General features: G+C 52.1%; 4 protein-coding genes across 4 annotated transcripts; 3 read left to right on the top strand and 1 right to left on the bottom strand.

Moving 5' to 3' along the window:
- Positions 1 to 3,311: 3,311 nt before the first annotated feature.
- On the bottom strand, positions 3,312 to 7,675 carry SMAC4_05226 (uncharacterized protein). Its single transcript, XM_003346979.2, has 5 exons — positions 6,021 to 7,675; positions 5,064 to 5,960; positions 4,937 to 5,009; positions 4,144 to 4,879; positions 3,312 to 4,072 (listed from the first exon to the last, which is right to left on the bottom strand). The coding sequence occupies exons 1-5, from the start codon at positions 7,290 to 7,292 to the stop codon at positions 3,628 to 3,630; spliced, it is 3,423 nt and encodes a 1,140-aa protein (XP_003347027.1). The 5' UTR covers positions 7,293 to 7,675; the 3' UTR covers positions 3,312 to 3,627.
- Positions 7,676 to 9,469: 1,794 nt separating this feature from the next.
- SMAC4_05225 (uncharacterized protein) lies at positions 9,470 to 13,419 on the top strand (the record flags this gene model as incomplete). The annotated part of the gene is made up of 5 exons (XM_003346978.2): positions 9,470 to 10,134; positions 10,193 to 10,915; positions 10,977 to 12,718; positions 12,777 to 13,106; positions 13,190 to 13,419. 5 exons carry the CDS (start codon positions 9,470 to 9,472, stop codon positions 13,417 to 13,419), a joined length of 3,690 nt encoding a protein of 1,229 aa, XP_003347026.2.
- A 1,350-nt stretch (positions 13,420 to 14,769) lies between these two features.
- SMAC4_05224 (uncharacterized protein) lies at positions 14,770 to 17,130 on the top strand. The gene is made up of 3 exons (XM_003346977.2): positions 14,770 to 14,848; positions 15,243 to 15,643; positions 15,728 to 17,130. Exons 2-3 carry the CDS (start codon positions 15,256 to 15,258, stop codon positions 16,939 to 16,941), a joined length of 1,602 nt encoding a protein of 533 aa, XP_003347025.1. The 5' UTR covers positions 14,770 to 14,848; positions 15,243 to 15,255; the 3' UTR covers positions 16,942 to 17,130.
- A 4,200-nt stretch (positions 17,131 to 21,330) lies between these two features.
- Positions 21,331 to 23,481, top strand: SMAC4_05223 (uncharacterized protein). Its single transcript, XM_003346976.2, has 2 exons — positions 21,331 to 22,725; positions 22,786 to 23,481. Exons 1-2 carry the CDS (start codon positions 21,386 to 21,388, stop codon positions 23,072 to 23,074), a joined length of 1,629 nt encoding a protein of 542 aa, XP_003347024.1. The 5' UTR covers positions 21,331 to 21,385; the 3' UTR covers positions 23,075 to 23,481.
- The last annotated feature ends 1,058 nt before the right edge of the window (positions 23,482 to 24,539 follow it).

Below are 24,539 nucleotides of genomic sequence, written 5' to 3'. Positions count from 1 at the left end.
ATGTTGTACGAACTGGACGGCTTGTTGGTTGGTTCGTTAGCTGACTGAGGTGGCCGGTAGGCTGTATTTCCCGAGCGGGTGTGGTTGGTATCGATGACCTGTAATGGAATCCGAACTGAAAGAGATAAGTGAGTCGAGCTCATCATCCCACCTGTTCCTCCTCTGTATCACTTCTCAACTTTATGCACACCCAACAGTGGATGAACAGTTAGTTCGTAGGGAGTTCACACTACTATACCGCGGCTGTGTATTCGTGGAAGTCATTTCCAGAAATGGAGGTGGAGGGGGAGGAAGGCTAGCTTCACCTCAGCCCAGCCCAGCCACTAACGATCCATTAAACGGGCAGTGACGACTGACGATTCGGGTGACCGCGGACACCCACTCCATGTCACCACACCACGCCTCCTCCCTTCTTTCGCCTGCGCCTTCAAGTTACCAGCTTTCTATTTGATTTTTCTGTCGAGTTCGCAAAAAGAGAAACTCGTTCGTCCTGCGGCATTTGCACGGACAAGAAAACAGAAACAGAAACAGAAATGGAAGGAATGCATCCATGCGAGGCAGGAAGGGGCGGCCGTGGCAGGGCGGCTGGTAACTTTCCACTTTCGAACCCTTGTTAACACCTTCCTCGCTTTCAAGACCGACAGGCAAAGACAGGCGGGCCAATTAGGGGATAATTTCGACGTGGGGGTTCCCAACCAAGCACCCAAGGCACCCAAGGCGCACGCAGCAGACCACCACCCCGCAGCATGTGGTCGGTTCCCTTGCGATGCAGTGTGGGACGGACACGGGCGAGCACGGGTTGGACGCGGGGGGGCCTGCTCGGTCGAGCCTGCCTGCCTCCTGCCCTGCAAACTGCCAGGCGCCAGCTTGTGATGGAAGGTTGGCGACAGGGGCTGACTGACTTCCATGAGCGAGTGCTGTATGAGGGTTGGCCTGAGAAACCAACACAGGAGGAGGTCGTCATTTGTCGTCTTCATCACTCATCGTTCATCAGGACTCTTCTTTCGATGAACGGTCTCGATATTGAGGTCATGACAAAGGGAGGTGTGAGAGAGTCCTGCTGCGATTTGATCGAACTCGGCCTGGACCTGGACCTGGACCTGGAGTTGGAACCCGCTGAACCGTAACCGGAACTGGACTAAATGGCTAGTTTGGCATAGTTGCTTGTCGGTCAAATATCCCAGTGACCCGGGCCGATGATCACTCCGCGGTGGGAACAGGTTCGTTCGTTCGTTGCTAGTCTTTAATGTTGTTGCTGAGAAGTCGTCTGCCTTCTCATGCTCCTCCATGGTCCTCGAGTGAGACACCTAACCCTGAGGTGTTGACTCTCCATCGTATATCTCATGCTTTGCAGACTTCAAGTGTTGGTCGTTGATGTTGATGCCTTCATATTTTTCGATCGAGTTGGTGAAGTTGAAGTTGAAGTGTTGTCGAAGAACTGTTGCCTGGCTGCTTTGTCACTTCAACACTTTCTCAAAGACAGGAGGGACGGAATCAGCGAACCTTTTATATTCTCCTCGCTTTCTCTCTTCGGCCCCTTGAAAAGGCTTGAAAAGGAAAGTATACACCCATCCATCCATCCATCCATCCATCCATCAATTGTGTGCTGGCATCACAATCGCAATCGCAATCGCAAATTTGCTTGGTTCCCGTCGTTCAAAAGAGATACCTCCCGTCTATCAGTGTTATTTCCCTTATCTCTTGGTGTACATACAATCGCATCACAACCCGGATCTGAGGTTATCTGGGGTTGCCGTCCAACCATTCACAGGGCAGCGTGCCGATCCCCCAGATGAGAGATGGCCACCTGGACAGTGGACACAGGGGCATTTTTGGTAACTTTTTGACACTTCTGGACTTTTGCGAAGTTTGACGAGCTCTACGACCGACCACTCAAATTTGGCATTGGCAGTTCACTATCTGGGGCTTCTTCTGCAGTGCACTTTCCTATCTAGAGGTATCTTCAGGGGTGTCCTATAGCTGTTTGCAGCAGCACTGATACCTATCTATATATCTAGGTATCCATCTATCCCTCTATCTGATACGAAGAGGGATCATGGTTATCACTCGCTTTTCAACACCCAACGGGCAGTTGAAAGCAAATGAAATTGTGGAATTAATTTGTGGATATGACGGAATTTATTCCACCTGCTCTTTCGAGACATCATTGTGCAGACCATACAGCGAAAGTGATGCTTGGACACTGCTTGGCTAGCTTGGACTGGAGTCACCGGAGAAGGTCCAGTGCCCGAGAGGGCGATTCCGCTGTTTGTCAACAGCCTATGGGCGCACCCATTGTTCTACACGTGTACGGACAACACGACGGGAAGTCTACTTCACTGGCAAAAAAAATAATCTTATCAGTCATCAGCTGAAGCCTCGAGATTTTCTCTTGTCTTCTTCTTGGCTTGTTCTTGGGAACGGACTCGCCGACAGCGTGCACGAGTTTCCAGCAAAATACTTGGCGTCCTTGGAATATAGGGACGCAACTCGACAACAAATGTCCCTCAAAACTCACACCCTTATGCAGACTCCCACGAAGTATATACATGATTCCTACTGTACCTAGTCATCCACGAAGGGTCCTTCTGGGAAGTTTCGCTCGCTATGGGAGAAGCTTCGAAGGGTAACTTACAGTACCTAGCTCAGCAAGCAAGCGCCACTAGAAAGTGCTCACATGATATCAAAATCTGTGACGTTGATATCAAGGGACACAAGACTGAGCCAATCATGAGCCAGCGAAAGTTTTTGTAAGTGAGCCGAGGACGAGCGACATTGCCTGTTTCAGAAAACCTTTCCAGAAGCTTTCTAGAAACTTTTAGGGATGATGACAGGAAAATGTCTCGAAGACATCCATCCAGTCGGAACACTTGACAATATCTCTAGGTGACGAAAGATGTCAACATCACTTGGCCCTGCAAGGCGAGGCGAGGCGAGCAAGGAAGTGTCACGGAATGCACTCAGGTGCCTCTTCCGAGACAAACTATATAAGACCACTTGAGTGACCGAACTGCCAGCTTCGGTTACTTGTATCCTTTTGGAACATAGCCTAGTGGTGTAGTGGTCCACCAGCGCCGTGACAAGTACAATGACCATGACGGGACTCGGGACTCAGGAGAGACTGGTGGCGTGGCCTAGGCGAGTATGGTAAAGGGACAGCAGTAGGTAAAAGGTAGGTAGGTAGGCAGGTAGATAACCACCAGACGGTACTCATGTCGAGTGACTCTTGAAAAGGGGTGTCGATGTCCATTAGCAGCGACATACCGCAGAATTTCCTGGCGTTGATTTTCGGGGTTGTGACAAATCTCAGCGAAATCCCTTCCCTTAAGGCACCCGATCGAGAGTTAAGGCTTGAAACCCTGAAAATCAACGACAGGAAATTCTGCGGTACATATGTGCTAAAGGTAGTCTTCAACATGGAAGCGATGAGCAACACGGGAGCATGCAACGGTTAATAGATCTCGAATCGATGAATCGACACCAATGACCAACTGGACGAAACAACCACCTGTACAAACCTCTCCGAACTCCAAGATAGCAACCCCAAGAAAAGCCACCTACCCAATCATGAACCCTCAACCTTTTTCGACCAGCCAGCCCCCCAAGCTTCCTATCGCAAGTCTAAGTCTAAGCCTGCGAAGCATCCACCGTGGAAGAAACCTGCGAGGACTCCTCCCTCACCATCTGGCTCGCAAACGGAATCGTCCTGTTCAACAACCCCCTCTGGATCTCCGCGAACTTGCTAAAGTTCATCTTGACTGTTCCCTGGGGGTCGACGTGCTCGCCAGAGATGATGGTATGCACCCTCATGCGCTTATCGTACCTGAGCCCGGACAGCAGCTTGGGTGTGATGAGGAAGTATTGGGATGTATGCTCGCGGCAGGCGATCTCGACCATGCGCTCGTGCACCATGCGCTCGTTGCGGGGGTCCATACCCTGGTTGATCTCGTCGACGACGCGGAAGGGGGCTTGGGCCATGGATTGCAGGGACATGAGATAGAAGATCGTGGAAACGGCGCGCTCGCCGCCGGATTGACGGTGTTGATCGAGACGTTGGAGGGCTTCGCCAGCTCTGTAGGGTGGAAAAGGGTTAGCAGCTGTGGGAGGAGAGAGAGAAAGGAGGCAGTAGAAGGGGAAACGTACCTGAAGCGGACCTTGATTTCGATGGCCCACTTGTCGAAATCCTCGTCCTTATGGACGCCAACTTCTCCCGCGCAGCTGATTTGTTCAAAGTTGTACGAGAACGCATCGTTGATCCTGCTGACAAGCTCATCGAGCCTGGGCTCCCACTGGCTCCTGATGGTTTCAATTTTGGCGTTGACGTCGGCGAGCTGCGCTGTGCAGCGATCATGGATGGCTTTCTGGCGCTCGATTTTCTGGGCCCAGTCCTGGTATTCTCTCAGCGCATGGGGATTGTTAGCCTCGATGCCTTCTGCCAAGGTCTCCTGCGCCCTAAGATCACTCTCAACCTGCTCTAGAGTCGTGGCCTTCGCCAGAGCAGAGTACTCCCCCTCTCTCCTTTCCTCGTCGGTGAGAGCATCTTCGGCGGCCGCCTTCGCATCGATGGCCCACTGACGTATCTGGGCCATTTGCTGTGTGATTTCCGCCAAGGCTTCTTCCTCATCCTTGAGGTTCTTGATTATCTCGACGTTCTTGTCCTTCAGCACTTCAAAGTCCGACTGGGCTTCGATAAGAAGCACCTTTGCCTCCTGGAGCGCCTGATAAGCCTCTCGGATGTTTGAAAGTTTCGCCTGATGCTGTAGAACGGCTTCGGCCATTTGGAGAACAGCGCGATCGTGCTGCTTTTGGAGATCGGCCATCTGGCGCCGAGCCTCAACAAGCTCCTGTATCTTGTCCTGCTCGGACCTCTTCTCCGATTCTAGGAGTAAGGTTAACATGACTGACGTATGCACAGTTAGGGTCATAGAAAACCTACCGATCTTGTCGGGGAGAGCTTGCCATATACTGTGTTCCCTTTGTAGCTCGTTTTTCTGGGCTCGTACTTGCTCCTGTTGTGGGTGTCAGTGATTTGGATCCAGGGAATTACAAGCCGAGTAACGTACAACATCATCCCTCATCTTTGCGACCTCTGCACGCAACGCATCCATGAGCTCTACCAATCTGGTATTTTCCTGTTTCAATTCTTGGAGCTGGCCGACAGCTTCAACCATCTGACGCTGCAACTCCCTCTTCACGGAGTCATCCACCGGCGTGTCTTTCCAAAACTTGCCGCCACGGACCTGCTGAACGCGAGTTGAGACGGCATTAGCGCCATATTCTACACGGCGGGTGCTTGTGTAGAATTGCTTTCCGCCGGCAAAGTAGCGGATGCGGCCGTCCGAAATGATGCTGTTGTATTGTTCTTCCGAAATATCGGCAAGTCCAACTGCAGTGCTGTTAAGTCTCTTCTCGGCGCACAACATGGCCAGTACTGGGTCTGGACCATCAAGATAGTCAATGGCGAATCCGTCAAGACCGAGCGCGTTGAGTTCTTCCTGCGATGTAGGCCGCCTGAACGAGTTGATGTCGGCAAAACAGGTGCGAATATTGACGGAAAGCCCCTTAACGTCATACAACTGAGTGCTGAGCGTACTGTGATCATTTTTGGTCTGTGCCGTGAAACACAAAAAATCACTATCCTGCAGAAATGCTTGTATAAGGTCGGAATAACGAGGTTCCTTGACAGAGCAGGTCAGCATTGGGGGCCCGAATACCTCCTTCTCAAAAAGCTTCTGGTTCTCAGGCTCCTGGAGCCATTCCCAAGCCTGGGCAGCGTCGCGGTTGATCTGTTGCAGGTAGCTGAGTAACTGGCCTTGGTGGGAATCGAGAGCGTCGATTTTCGCCTGGGCCGTCCGCACTGTCTTCTGGTTTTCTTTCCCTTGAATTTTTACGGTCGCCCACTTTTCATTTAGTTCCGCGAGTTCCTGATCCTTATCGCGAATCTTATGCTCTTGCTCTCGCTGTTGAGTGTCAGCACATTAACCAGGTCGTTTTGCTGCCGTCAGGGAATTACCACTTACAATCCGCCTGTTCCATTCGGCTGGATCAAATTCCCTAGGGTTTTGTGCGTACTTGGCTTCCAATTCCGTGATTCTCCTACGGATCTTGCCAACTTCTTGTCTTCTGGCAGCAAACGCGCCTTGCTCCGCTTCAAGCTGACCAGCGAGGTTCCTGACTTTGCTCTCGGCCGCCTCAATTCCTCTGACAGCATTGTCGGCATTTTTTTCGGCGTCTCTGAGCCTAGCTGTCCTGGTTCCGACAGCGGCTTTAACCCCCTCCACGTATTCCTGCTTTTTATTCACCGCCTCCAAGGATGGAGCAGAATCTCGCTGGAGTCGTTTTAGACGGCGTTCCGCATCCTTCTTCTTCTGCTTTTCCACGGAAAATTGTTCACGAGCCTCGTTGTAGGCGACCACAAGCTTCAGCTTTTGGAGTTTGGCAATGGCGGCCTCGTACTGTTCTTTTTCCCGAAGCCTCTCGACATCTGCCTGCAGAGCTGCTTGTCGCTCTTCCAGTCTCTTGATCTCCTTGCCGCCCTCGTCGGCACTGCGCTGGGCTTCTGCTTGGACTTTGTAGTGGTCTTTCAGTTCGCTCTGCCATGCGATCATTTCTTCCGGTGCGGCGGCTTGCAGAGTCTTCTCCAGCAGCTCGACCGGAGTGAGGCCAGCAAACTCGGCCACCTTTTCCTGGGGCAAGAATTGGCACAGATTGTCGATTTGGATGCGTAGCCTACTCATCAGTCGGTGCACCTCCTTGTGAGTGGCTTTCCTACCGTTGATGGTGAAATCGCGGCTGTTAGTCTCTCGGGTGATAAGAAGACCGACAACGTAGTTGTCTTCTCCGGATTCCCCTTGGAGTTCCACCTCAATAGTAGCTTCGTCCTGTCCGTGCTTCACATACTCTCCGTAAGCAGTGGCGCGGCCCAAGACGTTGGAAGGGAAGCCTAGTCCCAAGCAAATAGCACAGACAAGCGAGCTCTTGCCGGTGCCGTTGGGCCCAATGACCATGTTCAAACTCGGACCAAGGAAAAACTCGGCCTCGTTGTAGGTGACGAAGTCCTTGAGTTTGACGCGAACAATGGCACCAGGCTGGAATTCGGAACTGCCTTGGCCATTTGGCTGAGGTGATGCCGATGCTGTAGAATCCCTTCTCCTCCGTGATCGGGCTTGTAGCCTGCTGCCGTTAACATTATGTGAGCCATCTCCTCCTCTGAGGTTGAAGTTGCTGAACATCTCGTCATCTGTTGGATTTGGCTGTCCCGAGGCGGGGAAAGACACAGGCCGGGACGCCATGCTTGTGGGAATGTACGATGTGGGCGAGAGTCGGCGATTCCTGTTGGAGAGGCTGGCAAAGGAGTCTCTTGTGTGAACTCAGGGCATATTCCAGCGATTTGGAGGCCGGAATCAAGACCTTGTCAATGCTGGATCTGGACCTGGACCTGGACACCTGAGACAGGTCTGAGGCGAGACTGAATTAGAATCGATGGTATGGAGACACTGGAATAGTAGGATGGGTAAAAATTTGCACAGGAACCAAAGCTATAAGCGATGGTGGTGCAGAGGAATCAGACGAAGACGTCGATAGATACAAAGACCGGATGTCGTTTGAAGGAGGTTGAACGAGTCAAGAAACGCGACAAGGCGCGTTGGTTAATGGAGTTTCCTGAATGGGCTGTTGCTGCAGTGGAGAGAGGAAGAGACGGGTGCGGGTCGCCAGGTCACGAGGTGGGGATGGCCCGTGTGTTGCTGCCCGTTTGCTCGAAAGTTATGCATCTTATGCATCTGTACCTTGGCTGGCCTGTTTTTGTCCAAGCTTCGAGGCCCTTGTGCATTTGTGGCTTGGCGCTTTAGTCAATTTTCTGTACAGCTCAAACTTGCTGACTTTATGTCATTGATCACGACTACCACATGAGAAGCGATGTTTTCTGAAATATCAGCTCTTCCCGTTGTCCTATTTTTTCTTGAACATTGCCTAAAGCCTTTATTCCTCTTCGGAGACGCGCCCTTTTCCACGACGTGCTGTTGACTCATATTTGTGCTTATCCATTCCTCGCATCCATAATATGCCATTGAGGTCGTCTTCCCAGTTGCCTCGCTTTATCTCCTCTCCAAGCTCATTAAGGGTTTCTCTACCACACATTTCGATGGAGCTTATAACATTTGACAAAGCTTGGGAAGGAACTGATAACTCTGAAGTTTATGGCAAGTCAACGTCATGGCTGGCATGATGCATTCCACTCACCTTCAACGGAGTTTGAATGGCCTCGACGGACGTCAACCGAACACTATGCAATAAAAGCTGCTTTTTATCTCTAAGTAGCACTGGTTTATATCTTACAGCATCATTCTTTTTACAGGTTTTCTTTCGTGAAAATCGCTTTGTCCTTAGGCGGCTTCCCTTTTGTATGTGCAAGTCCACTGCCTGTCCCAAACCGCCTTTGGCTCTTGGGAATCACCGTGCTGATAAACACCACTAGTTGTGTATAAGCAAAATACCCGATGCCACAGATTATTTTCCCTGCTGACAGGCACTCAGAGCATTTGATTTCACTGGTTGCAAGAGTAAAAGGTAATGGTAATTCAATTCTACGAGGGAGTGTCTGGCACACTGACGGTCATGATGGGAATAAGTGGAACAGAGGCCGACAACGCAAGAACACCTCACACCTATCAACTGTTGTTCTGGGACACTCTAGACTGGTAGCATCAGGACATGCAGGTTGCGGGATTGCTTGCCTACTAGTTCCCATTGTGTTGTTGTTCGTCTGATGTCACTGGAATGGCGCCGGCCGGACTGTCGTCGTGGGCAGTCAAGGGTAGGCGGTTGCCGGGGAGATCGCACCTTCCATTCCAAGGACGTCCACCCGGCGGACCTCAAACATCGGTTGGCCACGCCAAAACAAAACCCGAAAATTACCACAGCTGTTCCGGTCCGTCAAGGCCAAAATTTCCAGTCCCGTCACTGCAATTCTGAAGTACCGGTCAAGTCGTCCCGACCCAAATCTGAAGTGCCACCCGCAGCCTCAGGTCTTCCGCCTCCACCTTTCTCGTCCGGCTCTTCACATTTTCCTCACCTTCTCCTCACCTTTTGGTCTCGACTCTCGATACTCCAACCCGCGTCCTCGACATCTTCCAATTCTTGCACTTTCACTTGCGCAAACCATCCCATTGGGTTCAACTCAATTCGTATCGGGATTTCCCATCTTGTTGCTCGTGTCTCTCCTTCTTCTTCCTACCCTGTTGCCTCCTTGGCATCGCCAGCTCGACGTTGCTCTTTCCTGTTGTCTGTCGCCGTCTGTACCTACCTAGCTAAGGTACCTTCTTCCTTCGCAGAGACAAAAGTCGCGATCGTACTAAGCATCTACAGCCGCCCGTCGCGACTTGATCGCTTCATTGTCCTCGGTCGTCCTCCACCGACACTGGCGGGGTTCTACTATCCTTCCATGCCACGCTGATTCTATTCTGCGATTATGGATCAACGAACGGGCTCCCGTGTTTCCGTCCGCCAACCCCTCGGCGACGCGACTAACAGGGCAAACATCGCCGCCATGCAAACCAGCTCGCGACCCAAATTCGACGCCAACTCCAAGTCATGGAAGACAACCCGCAGCAAATCTGCCACTCCCATCTTTACCGACATCCCTATGGTTCAGCACCATATCGTAACCATCCCTTCTCCAGTTGCTGTACCGGATGTCCCCTCCATGAGCCGCCTCCGTTACCCTTCCTCCCTTCAGCAAATGAACAACCAAGAAATACACGATGCGCGCCGTGTATCACAGTTCTCCAATGTCTCCTCCAATGCGTCCAGCACCCGCCTTCAAAAGACCCATATCGGCCCGTGGCAGTTGGGCAAGCAACTAGGAAAGGGTGCCTCTGCCAGCGTTCGCCTTGCGCGCCATCGCACCACCCATCAGCTGGTCGCGATCAAGATTGTAGCCAAGAGCACCGCCCATGTTACTCAAGCTACGAGTATGGTGAACTTGGAACGGGTCGACTACCGCAAGTCAAGCACAGGCGCCGACGGGGTTCGCCGAATGCCCCTCGCCATCGAGAGAGAGGTTGCTATCCTCAAGCTGATCCAACATCCCAACATTATCAAGCTGCATGACATCTGGGAGAACAGGCAGGACATGTAAGACACACTGCTATGTCCAGTTCTTGGTAATCAACCTAACTAACATCTGATCCAGTTACCTCGTCACGGAGTATGTCGAAAAGGGTGACCTATTCGACTTCATCAACTGGAACGGCTGCCTCGGCGAAGAGGAAGCGATATTCTATTATCGGCAAATGATGAGCGCTCTCGAGTATTGTCACAGCTTCAACATCTGCCATCGCGACCTGAAGCCCGAGAACATCTTGCTCAAGGCAGATGGCCAAATCAAGATTGCCGACTTTGGCATGGCAGCCCTGCACCAGGAGCCATCCCACCACCTCAAAACTGCTTGCGGCAGTCCTCATTATGCCGCCCCGGAGCTACTTAAGCACCAACCCTACAAGGGCTCAGCCGTGGACATCTGGGCCATGGGATGTATCTTGTTTGCCATGTTGGCTGGCCGTCTCCCCTTCGATGACACCAACATGGACATCATGCTCCAAAAGGCCAGAAGAGGCCATTACAAGATGCCAAGTAATCTCTCCCGAGAGGCTAAGGACCTTGTCCGGAAGATCTTGGTCGTCAACCCATTGCAGCGCATTACCATGAAGCAGATGTGGAGGCATCCCCTCATCAAGAAGTACGACTATGTCGACGATTATCAGCAGAGCGATGGTCAACCGCAGGACGTCTTGAGGAACGCAGACATTGGTCCCATCCCAGAGAAGGAAGTTGATCCCCAGATCCTCAGACAGCTCAAGTCCATGTGGCATTCCCTTTCAGAGGCCCAGATCAAAGAGAAGCTTGGCAAGGAGAAGTAAGTCTAAGCATCTTCTGTCTAGTCTTTATTCCGCCTTTATTCTAACCTTGCGCAACAGACCAAACGACCAAAAGGTGTTTTACTGGCTCCTCTATCGTCACAGAAGAAATCAACTCGAGAACTATAACAACGACATTCCCATTTCGAAGAGCGACTTCCACCACTTGAAGCCCCCTAACTGGGGAAAGCGCATTTCCACCTGCGAATTCACACAGCCCTCTAGAAATGGTCATGGAAGGAGCATTTCCAAGTTCACCGTCATTTCCAACGTCGCCGAAGTTAATGATTCCGGCACTGTCAGGAGCTATGATCCTTACAGAGCGTCACAGGTCTTGCGCAATTGCTCTTCAGAAGCGAGCCACGCAAGAATCACTGTCCACCGCCATCCCTCCGAGCGAGGCACCCGGTCCAGCACGTCGAACATTGCCCATTCGTACAACTCCTATACATCTTTTGGCGGTTCATTCCGCAGGCGCACTAGGATGAACTCTCAACGCACAAATACCACAGGGCGCTTGCGATCTTCCATGGGATCCATGGGTTCACTTAGGAGTCTTAATGGCACACCTCGCGTGCGGGCAAACAACCGATCCAGAAGGGGTGTTGACTTTTCCAGCATTCGTGCGAGAGATCGTCTCCAGGCACGGGTTCGCGAGAATGTGCGCGCTGCTTCGAGCAGTGTAGCTGGTAGCAGCGTGGTTGATAGACGCGACTCCTGTCGACAGCAGCTGAAGCAAAAGGGCTCGGATGCCCACTCTGCCAACAACACTTTGAGATCGAGAGATGCGACGCTCATCTGGGACAAGGAACTGCAGCAGCTCGGCTATAGAATTGCGATGGACTGCGATGAAGCATTCCGTAGCTCTCTTGTCGGGTCCGAATCTAGTGTTGCTGTTAGCGGGTCTCGTGAGAACAGCCCATTTTCTCTCTCTCTCGGTACATCTTCGCCCTCTCCACAGCCAGAGTCGCCGACCGCACCATCTTCCGATCAACAAGCCGTCAACCAGTCGTGGGTCAACCGGCCTCTTCCTCCGATCCCATCTATCGAAGTTTCTCCGGTTGCAACTCAGACCTATGGGGTTAACGCCCATCCAGCTCCCTTGAGGATAGAGCGACTTTCTTTAGGCAATCCTGCCTCGCAAACTGTTGTCCCAGACCGTCGTATCGTCTCGGAGCCTGCCTACACGACACCTGCTGGTAGGGATCCCCGACAACTTCCGTCCATCTATGAGACGGCGTCTGAGGACTGGACGCGCAATGCTTCCACCAGGTGGGCCTCTCCTGACACACCATCACCGGCTGAGCACAACCAAGCGCTGGACTACTTGACTAGAGCTGAAAACACTATTCGTGTGGTCAACTCTCCCGCGACAGGCCCTGTTCCTATGCCGGAGCCACTCAAGGTCCGTAAGGTCTCCAAGCAGACATCAGCGGCGCCTGCTGAAAGCAACTACCGCAAGACGGCATTGTCGACTATTTCTCCTGATTACAAGGAGAACTGCCCACCGGGAACACAGCAGGAAGACCATGATGTTGGCGATAACACTGCCCATGCCGGTGCTCCAGCCAAGAAGCGTGTCCCATCTTGGTTCAGACGGTCCAGAGAGAACACGAGCTTTGCCAACACAGCCGATACGACCGCGGTTCACAACGATAGCACACCCATCTCTGATATTCACCAGCAACTGGACGGACTTGAGTCAGAGTCTAGTGCTAGACCAGGACCGTACCCGAACAAGAAGAAGGCCTTCAGCTTCGCATTCTGGAAGGGATCCAAGAGTGAGAACTCATCGCCGACTGGTAAGAATGACCTATATGCATGTATGTGAAGAGTGTGACTTACTGACACTGAACGCAGAATCGACTTTTGATATCAGCGCCGACAAAGGCAGCGGTGGGAAGAAGCACAAATCCAGCAAGAGCGAGTCGAGAGTGGTCAGCGGTGCGACCACGCAGAGCTGGGGTGAGAGCGAAGGGGGTGGCCGTCAAATTGAGGTTCATCAGAACTGGCTTGCCCGGCTGTTCCGGGTCAAGCCTGCTACGCGACTCCTGTGCTTTTCCATGCCTAGACGGCGGGCTCGGCAAGAGGTGGCGATCCTGCTCAGGGAGTGGCGCCAGTTCGGCATCAAGGATGTCGAGGTCGATAAGGAACGCAACATCATCTTTGCTCGGGTGGACGCCCAGAATGGTAAGTTATTCTCGTCTGGTGTCCTGTATCAGAGTTATGTGGAGACATGGATATGCTAACGTTTATTTTTGTTCGATGTCCAGCGCACAACGTCAAGGAGGTCTCGTTTGCGATTGAGATCATGATGGTGATTGAGCATGGCAAGCGTAACCAGCGAACCCACCTCAGCATTGCACGCTTCACGCAGGAGAAGGGAGCAGCTAGCAGCTTCCTCAAGGTTGTTGATGCGATCAGCGTGGAGTTCCGCAACCGCGGGCTTCTTATCACCGACAAGACCAAGATGCGGATGATGATCAAGACGCTCAACTCTTGATTGATCTAGGCGGACTTATCTTTCGCCATTATTGCTCACATTCGATATTGACGGTCTGCTGCGCCTAACAAAAGCTCAAAAGCTGCTATGATGCCTTTCTGGAGGGCATTGCACTTTTGCCTGCCTACCTTATACTCTTGTTGTTTGTTGGCTTTTATCATGTTGGCCTTTGGTGTAAACGGAGTTATCGGGCACCTTGTTGGACTAGGATTGGATGAGAGGAAGATCCTCTGGAGTTTTGGGGATTGCGAATGGATACGGGATATTAGTCCTTGTCAAAATGGGTGAGGAACAGTCCGTCTGTCTGTCACAAAGATGATGGGCAGGGGTATGAAAGTTGTTTGTTTACTCAAAAAGGGGGTGGTGTTTCATGGGAGGCAGGAACAAGAAGTCCAAGACAAGCGACAGATCCGAAGATGGCTTCCGTCTTTCCCTACGTAATCTTGGCATTTGGCGGCTATGGTGGGGATGAAGAAGATCCACTTTATGAGTGGTTCCGCTTGACGAGATTGGCTCATTGGAAGCCGCGAGTCGCTGTCGTTGAGGAAGACGACATGCAGGAGGACATCGAGATGGAGATGGAAATGGGAACAAGGAAATACTTTATCTTTTAACTCTGGTCTTCAGCTGTTCTATTAAAGTAGCTTAAGGTGTTAGAAGTTTGTAATATTCATGTATCTTGTCTAACAGTCAACAGTGGTTGATAGAACCAAAAGAAAAGAAAGGTCTAATAAATTTCAGAGGTTTTCATCTTCAGACATCAGCCGGTAGTCAACAAAACATTTTCGATGACAGCTATTGGTGGTTTGTTGGTCAGACTGGTCAATGCCAACTGTTCTGCTGCTGTATCGCGTTGAACGGGACCCGATTGGGCGGTGTTGGGTACCACCAGGCAGGAACCGGGGTGGCCCGGCCGGAGCTACCGGACCAGCGGGTTGCGGGCTTTCTGGGATTTATAGTGGGCGCAGACCGCTGCTGCCGCGTCTGGGGGCCGCGAGAGGGGCACAGGAGGCGGCAGCCAGCGGAACATGGCGGGATGGCGGGACTGGTGCGGCCAGCTCGGGCTTCCCAGGTCTCTCAATCAATGACAAGAAGCGGGCAAGGGTTCGCGCAAAAGGGTGACGACACGGCAGAAAAAAATGGAAGCTCTCAGATGGACGTACCGCGACCTCCTCAACTGTTGCTGGCGCTGTGGTGGTGGACGGCGCGGCGGGACGGGAACCATTTGCAGTTCTAGGGTTCATGGGGGTTCCCGACCGGGCATCCTTTTGGTTCCATATTCCATGAGTGGTCCATGGATGGATGAGTGCTTTTTATATGCGCGAACGCGTGAATTTCCGTGATTTCCTGTTGTTCCTGAACTTTTTATAATATCTCAAGCCTCCCCATCCTCCCCCTTCCTCTGAAGCTGTGTCTGTGACCTTTTCTGGTGCGTATAATATCCTTTAATTTCTATTCATATCTGTATGTTGTTTACTTTCTCTTGATACCCATACCCATACCCATCATCATCATCACCATCGTCAACGTCACCTTTCCGCTTCCTCTTCTTCTTCAATACCCCCGAGTATCGTATACCTAGCTGCAGTAGTAAAGAGTAGGTAGTCACACACACACCTGTTGTTGCAACTACCCGTACTACCGAGTGCAGTATCGATCATCTCCCCTCACCATCATCATCTGATCTGCCCACAAGTCGCACTCTCTCCAACATTAACCCCGCTATCACCAAGCTTTCCGCACCACCACACCTTCCGAACGGTGCTAGCCATACGCATACGAGCAACACTCGCTTACACACGTACCTTGCTCTCTCCCAAAAGAGTATTAGTAACCATGCTTCGATCGATGCGCACTGCCGGCCGCCTGGCCAAGCCTCGGGCTGCTGCTGCCGTTGCTAGCACATGCCTCTCTGGCACCGCCCGCATTGCTTCAAATGTCGCCAACTCCTCCAAGGTCGCCGCCGTCAGCTTCTCTGCTGCTTCCAAGACCTCTGCCCGTTACTTCTCCAGCTCCTCCGCCATGGCCAAGAACACCAGAATCGAGACCGATGCCTTCGGCGAGATCGAGGTCGAGTCCGACAAGTACTGGGGCGCCCAGACCCAGCGCTCTCTGAGCAACTTCAAGATCAACCAGCCCCAGGACCGCATGCCTCCTCCCATCGTCAAGGCTTTCGGTATCCTCAAGGGCGCTGCCGCCGCCGTCAATGTGCGCTACGGCCTTGGTACTTGAATCCCCTCCCCTCAGGGCAAGCTCTGGAAGCTCTGGAAGCTATGCGCAGAACGCTGACCTTTTTGCAAACAAACAGACCCCAAGATCGGCGAGGCCATCCAGCAGGCCGCCAAGGAGGTTGCCGACCTCAAGCTCCTCGACCACTTCCCCCTCGTCGTCTGGCAGACCGGTTCCGGCACCCAGTCCAACATGAACGCCAACGAGGTCATCTCCAACCGTGCCATTGAGATCCTCGGCGGCACCATGGGCTCCAAGAAGCCCGTCCACCCCAACGACCACGTCAACCGCTCCGCTTCCTCCAACGACACCTTCCCCACCGTCATGCACATCGCCGCCGTCCTCGAGGTTGAGCACGAGCTCCTTCCCGCTCTCAAGTCCCTCCGCGCCGCCCTCCAGGCCAAGGTTGACGAGTTCGAGGCCAAGAAGATCATCAAGATCGGCCGCACCCACTTGCAGGACGCCACCCCCTTGACTCTTGCCCAGGAGTTCTCCGGCTACGTCGCCCAGCTCGACTTCGGCATCAAGCGCGTTGAGGACTCCCTCCCCGACCTCCGCCTGCTCGCCCAGGGCGGCACCGCCGTCGGCACCGGCATCAACACCTTCGAGGGCTTCGCTGAGGCCATCGCCGAGGAGGTCACCAAGATGACTGGCACCGAGTTCAAGACCGCCCCCAACAAGTTCGAGGCGCTCGCCGCCCACGACGCGCTCGTCCACGCCCACGGCGCCCTTAACACCCTCGCCACCTCGCTCACCAAGATCGCCCAGGACATCCGCTACCTCGGCTCCGGCCCCCGCTGCGGCCTCGGCGAGCTCAACCTGCCCGAGAACGAGCCCGGCTCGTCCATTATGCCCGGCAAGGTCAACCCCACGCAGTGCGAGGCCCTCACCATGGTCTGCGCCCAGGTCATGGGCAACCACGTTGCTGCCACCATCGGCGGCATGAACGGCCAGTTCGAGCTCAACGTTTACAAGCCCCTGATCATCCGCAACTTCTTGCACTCTGTCCGTCTCCTTGCCGACGGCATGCGCTCTTTCGAGAAGAACCTCGTTCACGGCCTCGCCGCCAACGAGGAGAAGATTGCCAGCATCATGAAGGAGTCTCTCATGCTGGTTACCTGCCTCAACCCCAAGATTGGCTACGATATGGCGTCCAAGGTCGCCAAGAACGCGCACAAGAAGGGTCTTACGCTCAAGCAGTCTGCTCTTGAGCTCAAGGCGTTGACGGAGGAGGAGTTTGATACCCTGGTGAAGCCCGAGTTGATGGTTGGTCCCAAGCCTTATAAGGGTTAAGTGACTACTGCCATTTGAGAAGGAGGAAGAAAGAGGGGGGTAAGGATGGATGTGGGGGTGTTGTGTTGTGTGATGATGACTTTGTATAATTCTTTGTAGAATGAAGAGCTCAATGATACCATTTTGAAGTACACACAGTTTACATTCCATGGTCCTGATTGCTTTGCTATAGGTAGGTAACAGCTTGTTGAGTTGGTCTCAGTTATATGCTTCCTGGTATGATACCGACGCATACAAGAGCTTCAAATAATTTAATCCCTTTTTTTCAATCCTCCCTTGCATCGCAACACCTGGGTGAGGTGAGTGTTCCGCAATACCTACCGGCAAAACAACCAAAGGTAGTTAACTGAAGGCTAGGCATGGCATGTCCGATCATAGGTACCATTGCTGGGACTTCCTTATCAGTTTGTTTACTTCTCCTTTTGTTCCCGTTGTTCCTGTTGTCTTAGCAAGTCTGTTCCAAGTCTGGCGACGGACGTCCGGGGTAGGTGTAGATGGGATGGCAGAGATGGCAGGGATAGATGGGATGGGATAAATCCGTCCGATCCCAAAGCCCTGTTCAGGTCGTTGGAGTATTCTCATATTGTCACCCAAGGAAGAATTCCAAGGTGAGATACCGGTAAGACGGTTATGATGAAAAGTTGAAGAGGTAAATGTTGAAAAAGCTCCGAGAGCGAGATGAAGGTGAATAGACCCTCAGGGCTTTGAAGAGACCTTTGAGAAAATCTTGAGGAGAGAAAGAGATTGTGAGGGGATTTTGAGAAGAGAAGGAGGTTGTCTACATACCTCATCGCGAAGCAAAGCTCGAGACTTTGAGGGTGGAAATGAGGTCTGTCGTTCAATTTGTCTGTTATTCCGTGCCTAGAATAGGTACTTCTTCAGGGCTTTGTAAAAGGGTTTTTACAAGAAGGTTTTGAGATGATTCGTTCTGAAGTTTAAAGTGTACTTGCCTGCTTGCCTGCGTGGTCTTGGTATCACCTTGGTTCTCAGCTCAGACGCTGGATCACTGGCTAGGTCTATTTCTCACCATGTTTCTTCCCTCTGTGTGGGTTGGTTTTGGTTATCTTGTACCACTCTTCTTCTTCTTCTTCTTCTTCTTCTTCTTCTTCTTCTTCTTCTTCTTCTTCTTCTTCTTCTTCTTCTTCTTCTTCTTCTTCTTCTTCTTCTTCTTCCTCCCACGCTGTTTTCATCACCATTCATTCCCTTGCCTTCCGTCTCGAGAAGTTTTTATGCAGCCGGCACTAGCTTTTAGAAACTTACCGGTAGAGGCCCGAGAGCCCTGGCTCTGCAGTGAGTACCTACATAGAACTGTAGGTCCCTTATGAGAAATCGGACTACAGATGCCTCATCGTACCTTATGTGCCGCCGCGTACTGCGTATGCAATCTGCCACGCGACTCTGGCACGGCGATAAGTGCAGCGTAGTGCAGTGCATTCCGAAGTACATTGCCTGTAGTTGTACGTGTGAGAGCTTGGATGTGGGCTTTCACGCAAGGTTACCTGTGGACAAACTGAACTTGGGAATTGTGAGCGCAGCGCGTCACCTTTATGAACGGGCAATGGTTAACAAATTGGACGGAGTTGATGAGCAAGGTGAGGTCGGTGAGTTCAGGAAACCGGCGAGGTTGGCGATGCCGGCAAAGGGTACGTAACAAATTCGGTAAATGTGGAGCCTCCCGCCTCCCGCGTCCGGACCGGCCGGAGTTTGGATCTTGGTTACGATACCGTTTTCCGGCGGACTTTCCTGCGTTCGCAACGGCTGATATCAGACTTCCGGGTTCGGAGCCTAACGGACATGGCCAATATAGCCGGCTCCCGAGCCGGACGTTGCATCTAGCATCCCATGATTTATGGCCGGTTCATCTCCGTTGCCGACACTTGTCTGAGTTCGGTGCGAAAGGCGTACGTATCGAGGAGATACCGGATTTTAAGACGATAGCGTCCAGCCCGGTAATAAATCTGTGCCCGGAAGATCCTCGTATTTCCGGTTGACTGCGATACCAAGCCGAACTCATATCAGACGATTTGTTCTCTTCTCGTCGATAACTTGTCTCTGCTTGCCACGGACTACGGTGAAGGCTCAAGATTGGACAAGTATTTGCCTTTTTCGTGATGATCGCAGGTGATCACCACCTCGCGATTGGAGAGAACCTTGAAAGGTACGATGTTCCTGGCAGGCGAGAGGCAAGCTTGGCCAGACCTTGTCAAATTTAACTGTACCCCGTATCGAGATATGGACCTCGTTCGGGCCTGGGGAAGTTTTTTGGTCGTCATGGTTTGGGATTCCAATTCCATACATACAGAGGTGACCATTCCTCTTTGGGTGTCACGGTCAGGACTCCGAGGACGGTCTGCGACCTGGACTGGAATTTGAGTCACGTAATTCCGTTCCTTGTGACTTGTTCTCGTCTCCGTCTTTTTTGCTTTGTTTAGATGTTCGCTTTTGGCTCGTGTAAGTCGAAGTCGCGAACTTTTGCGACTAGGTACGTGTAGACACAAACGACGTGGATCGGAAAGAGTCGGTAAAGTGTCCATGAACCCTGTTCTCCCCACACCCGAAAGGAGTCGACCTCGGCTCTGCGCCGGCAGATCGGAGACAAACCCAAAACATGGGGACGGATTCCCGTTCGTCGGTTTCGTCCAGTGGTTTGTCACAGAGTCAGTTCCCAGTGGCCAGCCAGTTTGAGTGGCACTCTTGGCTGCTGTATGGCAGTGCCACTCCTCCCCCGGATGGATGGCGGGGCAGGTCGCCGGGCCTGGGGAAGTTGCAACGACAAGGGCGGAACGGTGGACGGAACAAGCATCTCCAAAGCCAAGAGAAAGTTTTGGAGAAGAAAGCGAAGCGAGGGAGACTTTGGGAACAGGTCTCGAGCAAACAGGGGAACCTGGAAGGAGGAAGTGGGAGAAAGCTGGAATTTATCTTGTCAGCTGACCTGTTGATTGTTGTCAATCATAACGATATCGGAGCCGGATGTTTTATTGGAATGATTGACCAAAAAAGCAGAGTGTCGTTGAATGTAACTTCAGTCCCGAACTTCCGTTGTTTGTTGGTGATGAAGAGAGAAAGACAAATCTTATTAGAGTTTGAAAAGCGATAAAGTTGAGGCGTCGGACAACTACCGAGTTAAAGAGTGACTGCAAGCCGCCGTAGTCCTCCCCCAAGTTGTGGGTGAGTGGCGGCGGACCCTCTCACTCACATGGCGGGGTTGGCCGTAAGGTACCGGGGTACCTCATTTCGTACCGATGACCTCACAGCCTGCAATGGGAAATGTACGGTTAGCCGTCACATGTCAAAGGTCGATTACCCTGACATTACATACACAGCTTTGATCCTTTGTAAGTTTGGATGACAGGCCTCGTCTTGACATGAGGATGGCTTCGTTTTTAAGCTCAGATTCAATGTCTAACTGAGATGAAAAGGACAGATAACAAGATGACACTGAAGCAGTAATTGATAGAGAATCTGAGTGACAACAACCCCCGCCTTCAACGCTTCTCCGCGAATGCCGCCTTTCCGCGAAGTGTGGAGGCAGGACAACAAGACATGGAGAAAGTATGGAGAGAACAATGGAGACACGACTTACACCGGTAACAGATGTGGCTCCCGTACAGCATGGACAGCATGTTACCCCAGGCCCGGCCGCCAGCAAACAGTGCAGTCACAGTCACCGGCTGGCATGAACAAATGGTTCAAGTTGAACATCGATTTGCCATTCTTTGTTAAAAGAAACAGCCAAGGTATCATCGTAGACCGGGACAAACCGCGAAGAGCCACATGGGAGACTGACCCGAAGCAGGTATCTCCAGATGCCAGTTGGTAAGAACAGCAAAAGAGGTAAGATACTGGTAACAGCCGATAACACAACCCCGCCAAGGGCTCCATCAAGCACTCAGTCTAAAAGTCCACGCGCTGGTGCTGGTGCTGTTGCCGAGCCATCGAACAAGATGCATGTCCCCGGTTCTTTTCGTCATGCTTCGTTAGACCCGTCCCCTTGCTCCATCGAGACACTGAGTGATTGACTTGCTCAACAGACATCAATTGGTTCCAGAAACCGAGTTGCCCAGGTGAGTGACTCAAGCCGAGAAGTGGATTGAAGAGCAATTGGATCTTCTCTTCACGAGACTCCTATTAACTCAAAGACATAAACAAACTCTTTCCCCCTTCCCTTTTCTCTCTTCACTGTCTTTGTTCCTGTCCATACTCCATCCATCTGCCTGCCCCTCCTCCACCCCGGCATTCCGTCATCCAACCAAACATCATCCTCTCTTCACATCCTCGGCACTTTTCGGTAGCACGGGATTTCTTAGTTTGTATGTTTGCTTCAGACGTCACTTATTAACTTTCTGCTGTGAACCTCATTGCTGACTTCTTCACCTTTTTCTCAAAGAACGATCTCATTCCATTAGCATTCTCCTTTAGAATAATACCCACCACACACATCACAATGGCTTCCGTCGAGACTCTTCTCCAGGGCGTTACCATCCTCGGCCCCATTGAGGAGCACCAGAGGAAGATCCTGACTCCCCAGGCTCTCTCCTTCGTCGCCCTCCTCCACCGTTCCTTCAACCAGACCCGCAAGAACCTCCTCGAGCGCCGCAAGATCCGCCAGGCCGAGATCGACCGCGGTGTCCTTCCCGACTTCCTCCCCGAGACCAAGCACATCCGTGAGAACCCCACATGGAAGGGTGCGCCTCCCGCTCCCGGTCTCATCGACCGTCGCGTTGAGATCACCGGCCCCACCGACCGCAAGATGGTCGTCAACGCCCTTAACTCCGATGTCTACACCTACATGGCCGACTTCGAGGACTCCAGCGCCCCTACCTGGGCCAACATGGTCAACGGCCAAGTGAACCTCTACGACGCCATCCGTCGCCAGATCGACTTCAAGCAGGGCCAGAAGGAGTACAAGCTCCGCACCGACAGGACTCTCCCCACCCTCATCGTCCGCCCCCGTGGCTGGCACCTTGAGGAGAAGCACATCACCATTGACGGCGAGCCCGTCAGCGGTTCCCTCTTCGACTTCGGTCTCTACTTCTTCCACAACGCCAAGGAGCTCATCAAGCGCGGCTTCGGCCCCTACTTCTACCTTCCCAAGATGGAGTCTCACCTTGAGGCCCGTCTCTGGAACGACGCCTTCAACCTCGCCCAGGACTACATTGGCATTCCCCGCGGCACCATCCGTGGTACCGTCCTGATTGAGACCATCCTCGCTGCCTTCGAGATGGACGAGATCATCTACGAGCTCCGTGAGCACTCCTCCGGTCTCAACTGCGGCCGTTGGGATTACATCTTCTCCACCATCAAGAAGTTCCGCAACCACTCCTCTTTCGTCCTCCCCGACCGCTCTTGCGTCACCATGACCGTCCCCTTCATGGACGCCTACGTCAAGCTCCTCATCCAGACCTGCCACAAGCGCGGCGTTCACGCCATGGGTGGCATGGCTGCTCAGATCCCCATCAAGGACGATAAGGCCGCCAACGACAAGGCCATGGAGGGTGTCCGCGCCGACAAGCTCCGCGAGGCCCGCGCCGGCCACGACGGTACCTGGGTTGCTCACCCCGCCCTTGCCAGCATCGCCCTTGAGGTCTTCAACAAGCACATGCCTACCCCCAACCAGCTCTTCAACCGCCGTGAGGACGTCCAGATTGGCCAGCAGGATCTGCTCAACATGAACGTCCCCGGCTCCATCACCGAGGAGGGTATCCGCAAGAACCTCAACATTGGTCTCGGCTACATGGAGGCCTGGATCCGTGGTGTCGGTTGCGTCCCCATCAACTACCTCATGTACGTATCTCTTCCTTATATCCCGCCTTGACTCTTAATCATGAGACTAACAAAAAACAGGGAGGATGCCGCCACCGCCGAGGTCTCTCGCTCCCAGCTCTGGCAGTGGGTCAAGCACGGCGTCACCACCGCCGAGGGCAAGCGCGTCGACAAGGGCTACGCCCTCAAGCTCCTCAAGGAGCAGACCGACGAGCTCGCCGCCAAGGCTCCCCAGGGCAACAAGTTCAAGCTTGCCGCTCAGTACTTCGCCACCCAGGTTACCGGCGAGGACTATGCCGACTTCTTGACCTCGCTCCTCTACAACGAGATCACCAGCGCTGGTAACTCGTTGCCTGCTTCCAAGCTCTAAGTCATAGTCATTTGACTTTTTGGGGGTATGGAAAAAGGTTTGGGATGGATATGGAAGGGAAAAAGCAAAATTGTACGGATATTATTGAAATGAAGTACGATGGATGGATGGATGGATGGATGACATGAGGATGAGCGAATGTGGATTTTTCTCTTATGATCTCTTACACTTATTTCTTTTGGATTTTTTTTTGGATATATATCACATATCAGTGTCAGGTTTTCTGGGTTTTTACCATGGGAAATTGAAGTATTTACCCTAACTTTTCGTCCAAACATTCATTAAAGTGTGAGATGGATGGTGAATGTTCAGGATGTCAATGGCTAGAGATGGTGAACTACTACCTCGCGCACCGTAACTTCTCATCCGATATTAACAGTGGCGATTTATACTCGAATCTATTGACAACCATGATTCCTTCCAAAGCAACATGTTTCTTCAGTCTAGACTAGTCAATTGCTCTGTCACCATGTAGTCTTCTCAACCTACATGACAGTTGCATATGATGACAATTGTGTATCTTGACCACAGCGCAGATGATCCTACGAGCAGTCCAGCGATTGGTGACAACATCAATCCAACCAGCTGGATATACCGGTCGGCAACATCACCAACACAGATTAGATATAGTAAGAGCGATACACCGTCCAACCAACTCGCTTTATTTACCTTACTTCTGTTCCCATAGAGAGGAGTGTCAGAGAGGAGTGTCAACCACGGGGCAAGTAGAAGGGGACAATTCACTCAGCCTACATACACTGAGGCTCCCAGAACTTACGGATTCTTTGCCTGCGTTCGTTTCTCATTACAACCAGTTGGCCTCCTTACAAGAAGCGTGAGTGATGACGGTGATGACTGACTGAGGTAAAAAAAAAAAAGTCGATTCGAATTTCTCGTCAGTTAAAGAGGGCAAGCGCGACCCGGACGGGAATGTGCTTTTTTCCTCCTCTACTAATTTGTTTTTTTTCCTTCTCTTCCCTTTTCTCCGGGGCGCTCCTCCCCTTCTTAAGGTTCTACCAATACTTCCTGTATCATGCTTTCCCTCTTTCTTCTTCTTCCCCTTCCACTTCCTCCTCTTAACCACGTTCCTTGTTCCTTCCTATTTCCGGGCTTTTTGCGCCCGGAAATTTTTCTTGTTTACGTGCAGTGCTCTTTCTGAATTGAGCTCGATTCATGTACCTCGCTTGTAGCTTACTTGTCTGGTTTCTTTCAGACAATCTTTTCATCGAGGTCAGGTCATGACTCTTGACGCATGAAGTCGAGCACCAACGGTTTGCTTTACGTGCAAAGATAAATATTGAATAAGGGGACAATACGAGACAGTGAGTGTGAATGAGAAGGTTGAGGAAAGGTGGGAGGCAAGGGAAGTGTGATAAAGTGATATTCATCACATAGTAGTGAGTCTGTGAAGACCGAAGCGAGGCGAGACGGTGTGAATTTTAGATGGATGGTTATTGCCTGAGAG

The sequence above is a fragment of the Sordaria macrospora genome, chromosome 1 (assembly GCF_033870435.1).
Source record: "Sordaria macrospora chromosome 1, complete sequence".
In the NCBI taxonomy this organism is placed as follows: domain Eukaryota; kingdom Fungi; phylum Ascomycota; class Sordariomycetes; order Sordariales; family Sordariaceae; genus Sordaria; species Sordaria macrospora.
The sequence above is the reverse complement of the archived record's forward strand: the minus strand, read 5'-3'. Positions and strand labels throughout refer to the sequence as shown.

Excerpts from the sequence above, each read along its gene's own strand:
- SMAC4_05226 (XM_003346979.2), bottom strand. The coding sequence starts at position 7,292 with ATGGCGTCCCGGCCTGTGTCTTTCCCCGCCTCGGGACAGCCAAATCCA. Across the intron at positions 5,010-5,063 it reads CAAAGATGAGGGATGATGTT|GAGCAAGTACGAGCCCAGAA; the intron begins GTACGTTACTCG and ends CACCCACAACAG. Across the intron at positions 4,073-4,143 it reads GAAATCAAGGTCCGCTTCAG|AGCTGGCGAAGCCCTCCAAC; the intron begins GTACGTTTCCCC and ends TCCACCCTACAG.
- SMAC4_05224 (XM_003346977.2), top strand. The coding sequence starts at position 15,256 with ATGCTTCGATCGATGCGCACTGCCGGCCGCCTGGCCAAGCCTCGGGCT. Across the intron at positions 15,644-15,727 it reads CAATGTGCGCTACGGCCTTG|ACCCCAAGATCGGCGAGGCC; the intron begins GTACTTGAATCC and ends GCAAACAAACAG.
- SMAC4_05223 (XM_003346976.2), top strand. The coding sequence starts at position 21,386 with ATGGCTTCCGTCGAGACTCTTCTCCAGGGCGTTACCATCCTCGGCCCC. Across the intron at positions 22,726-22,785 it reads GTCCCCATCAACTACCTCAT|GGAGGATGCCGCCACCGCCG; the intron begins GTACGTATCTCT and ends AACAAAAAACAG.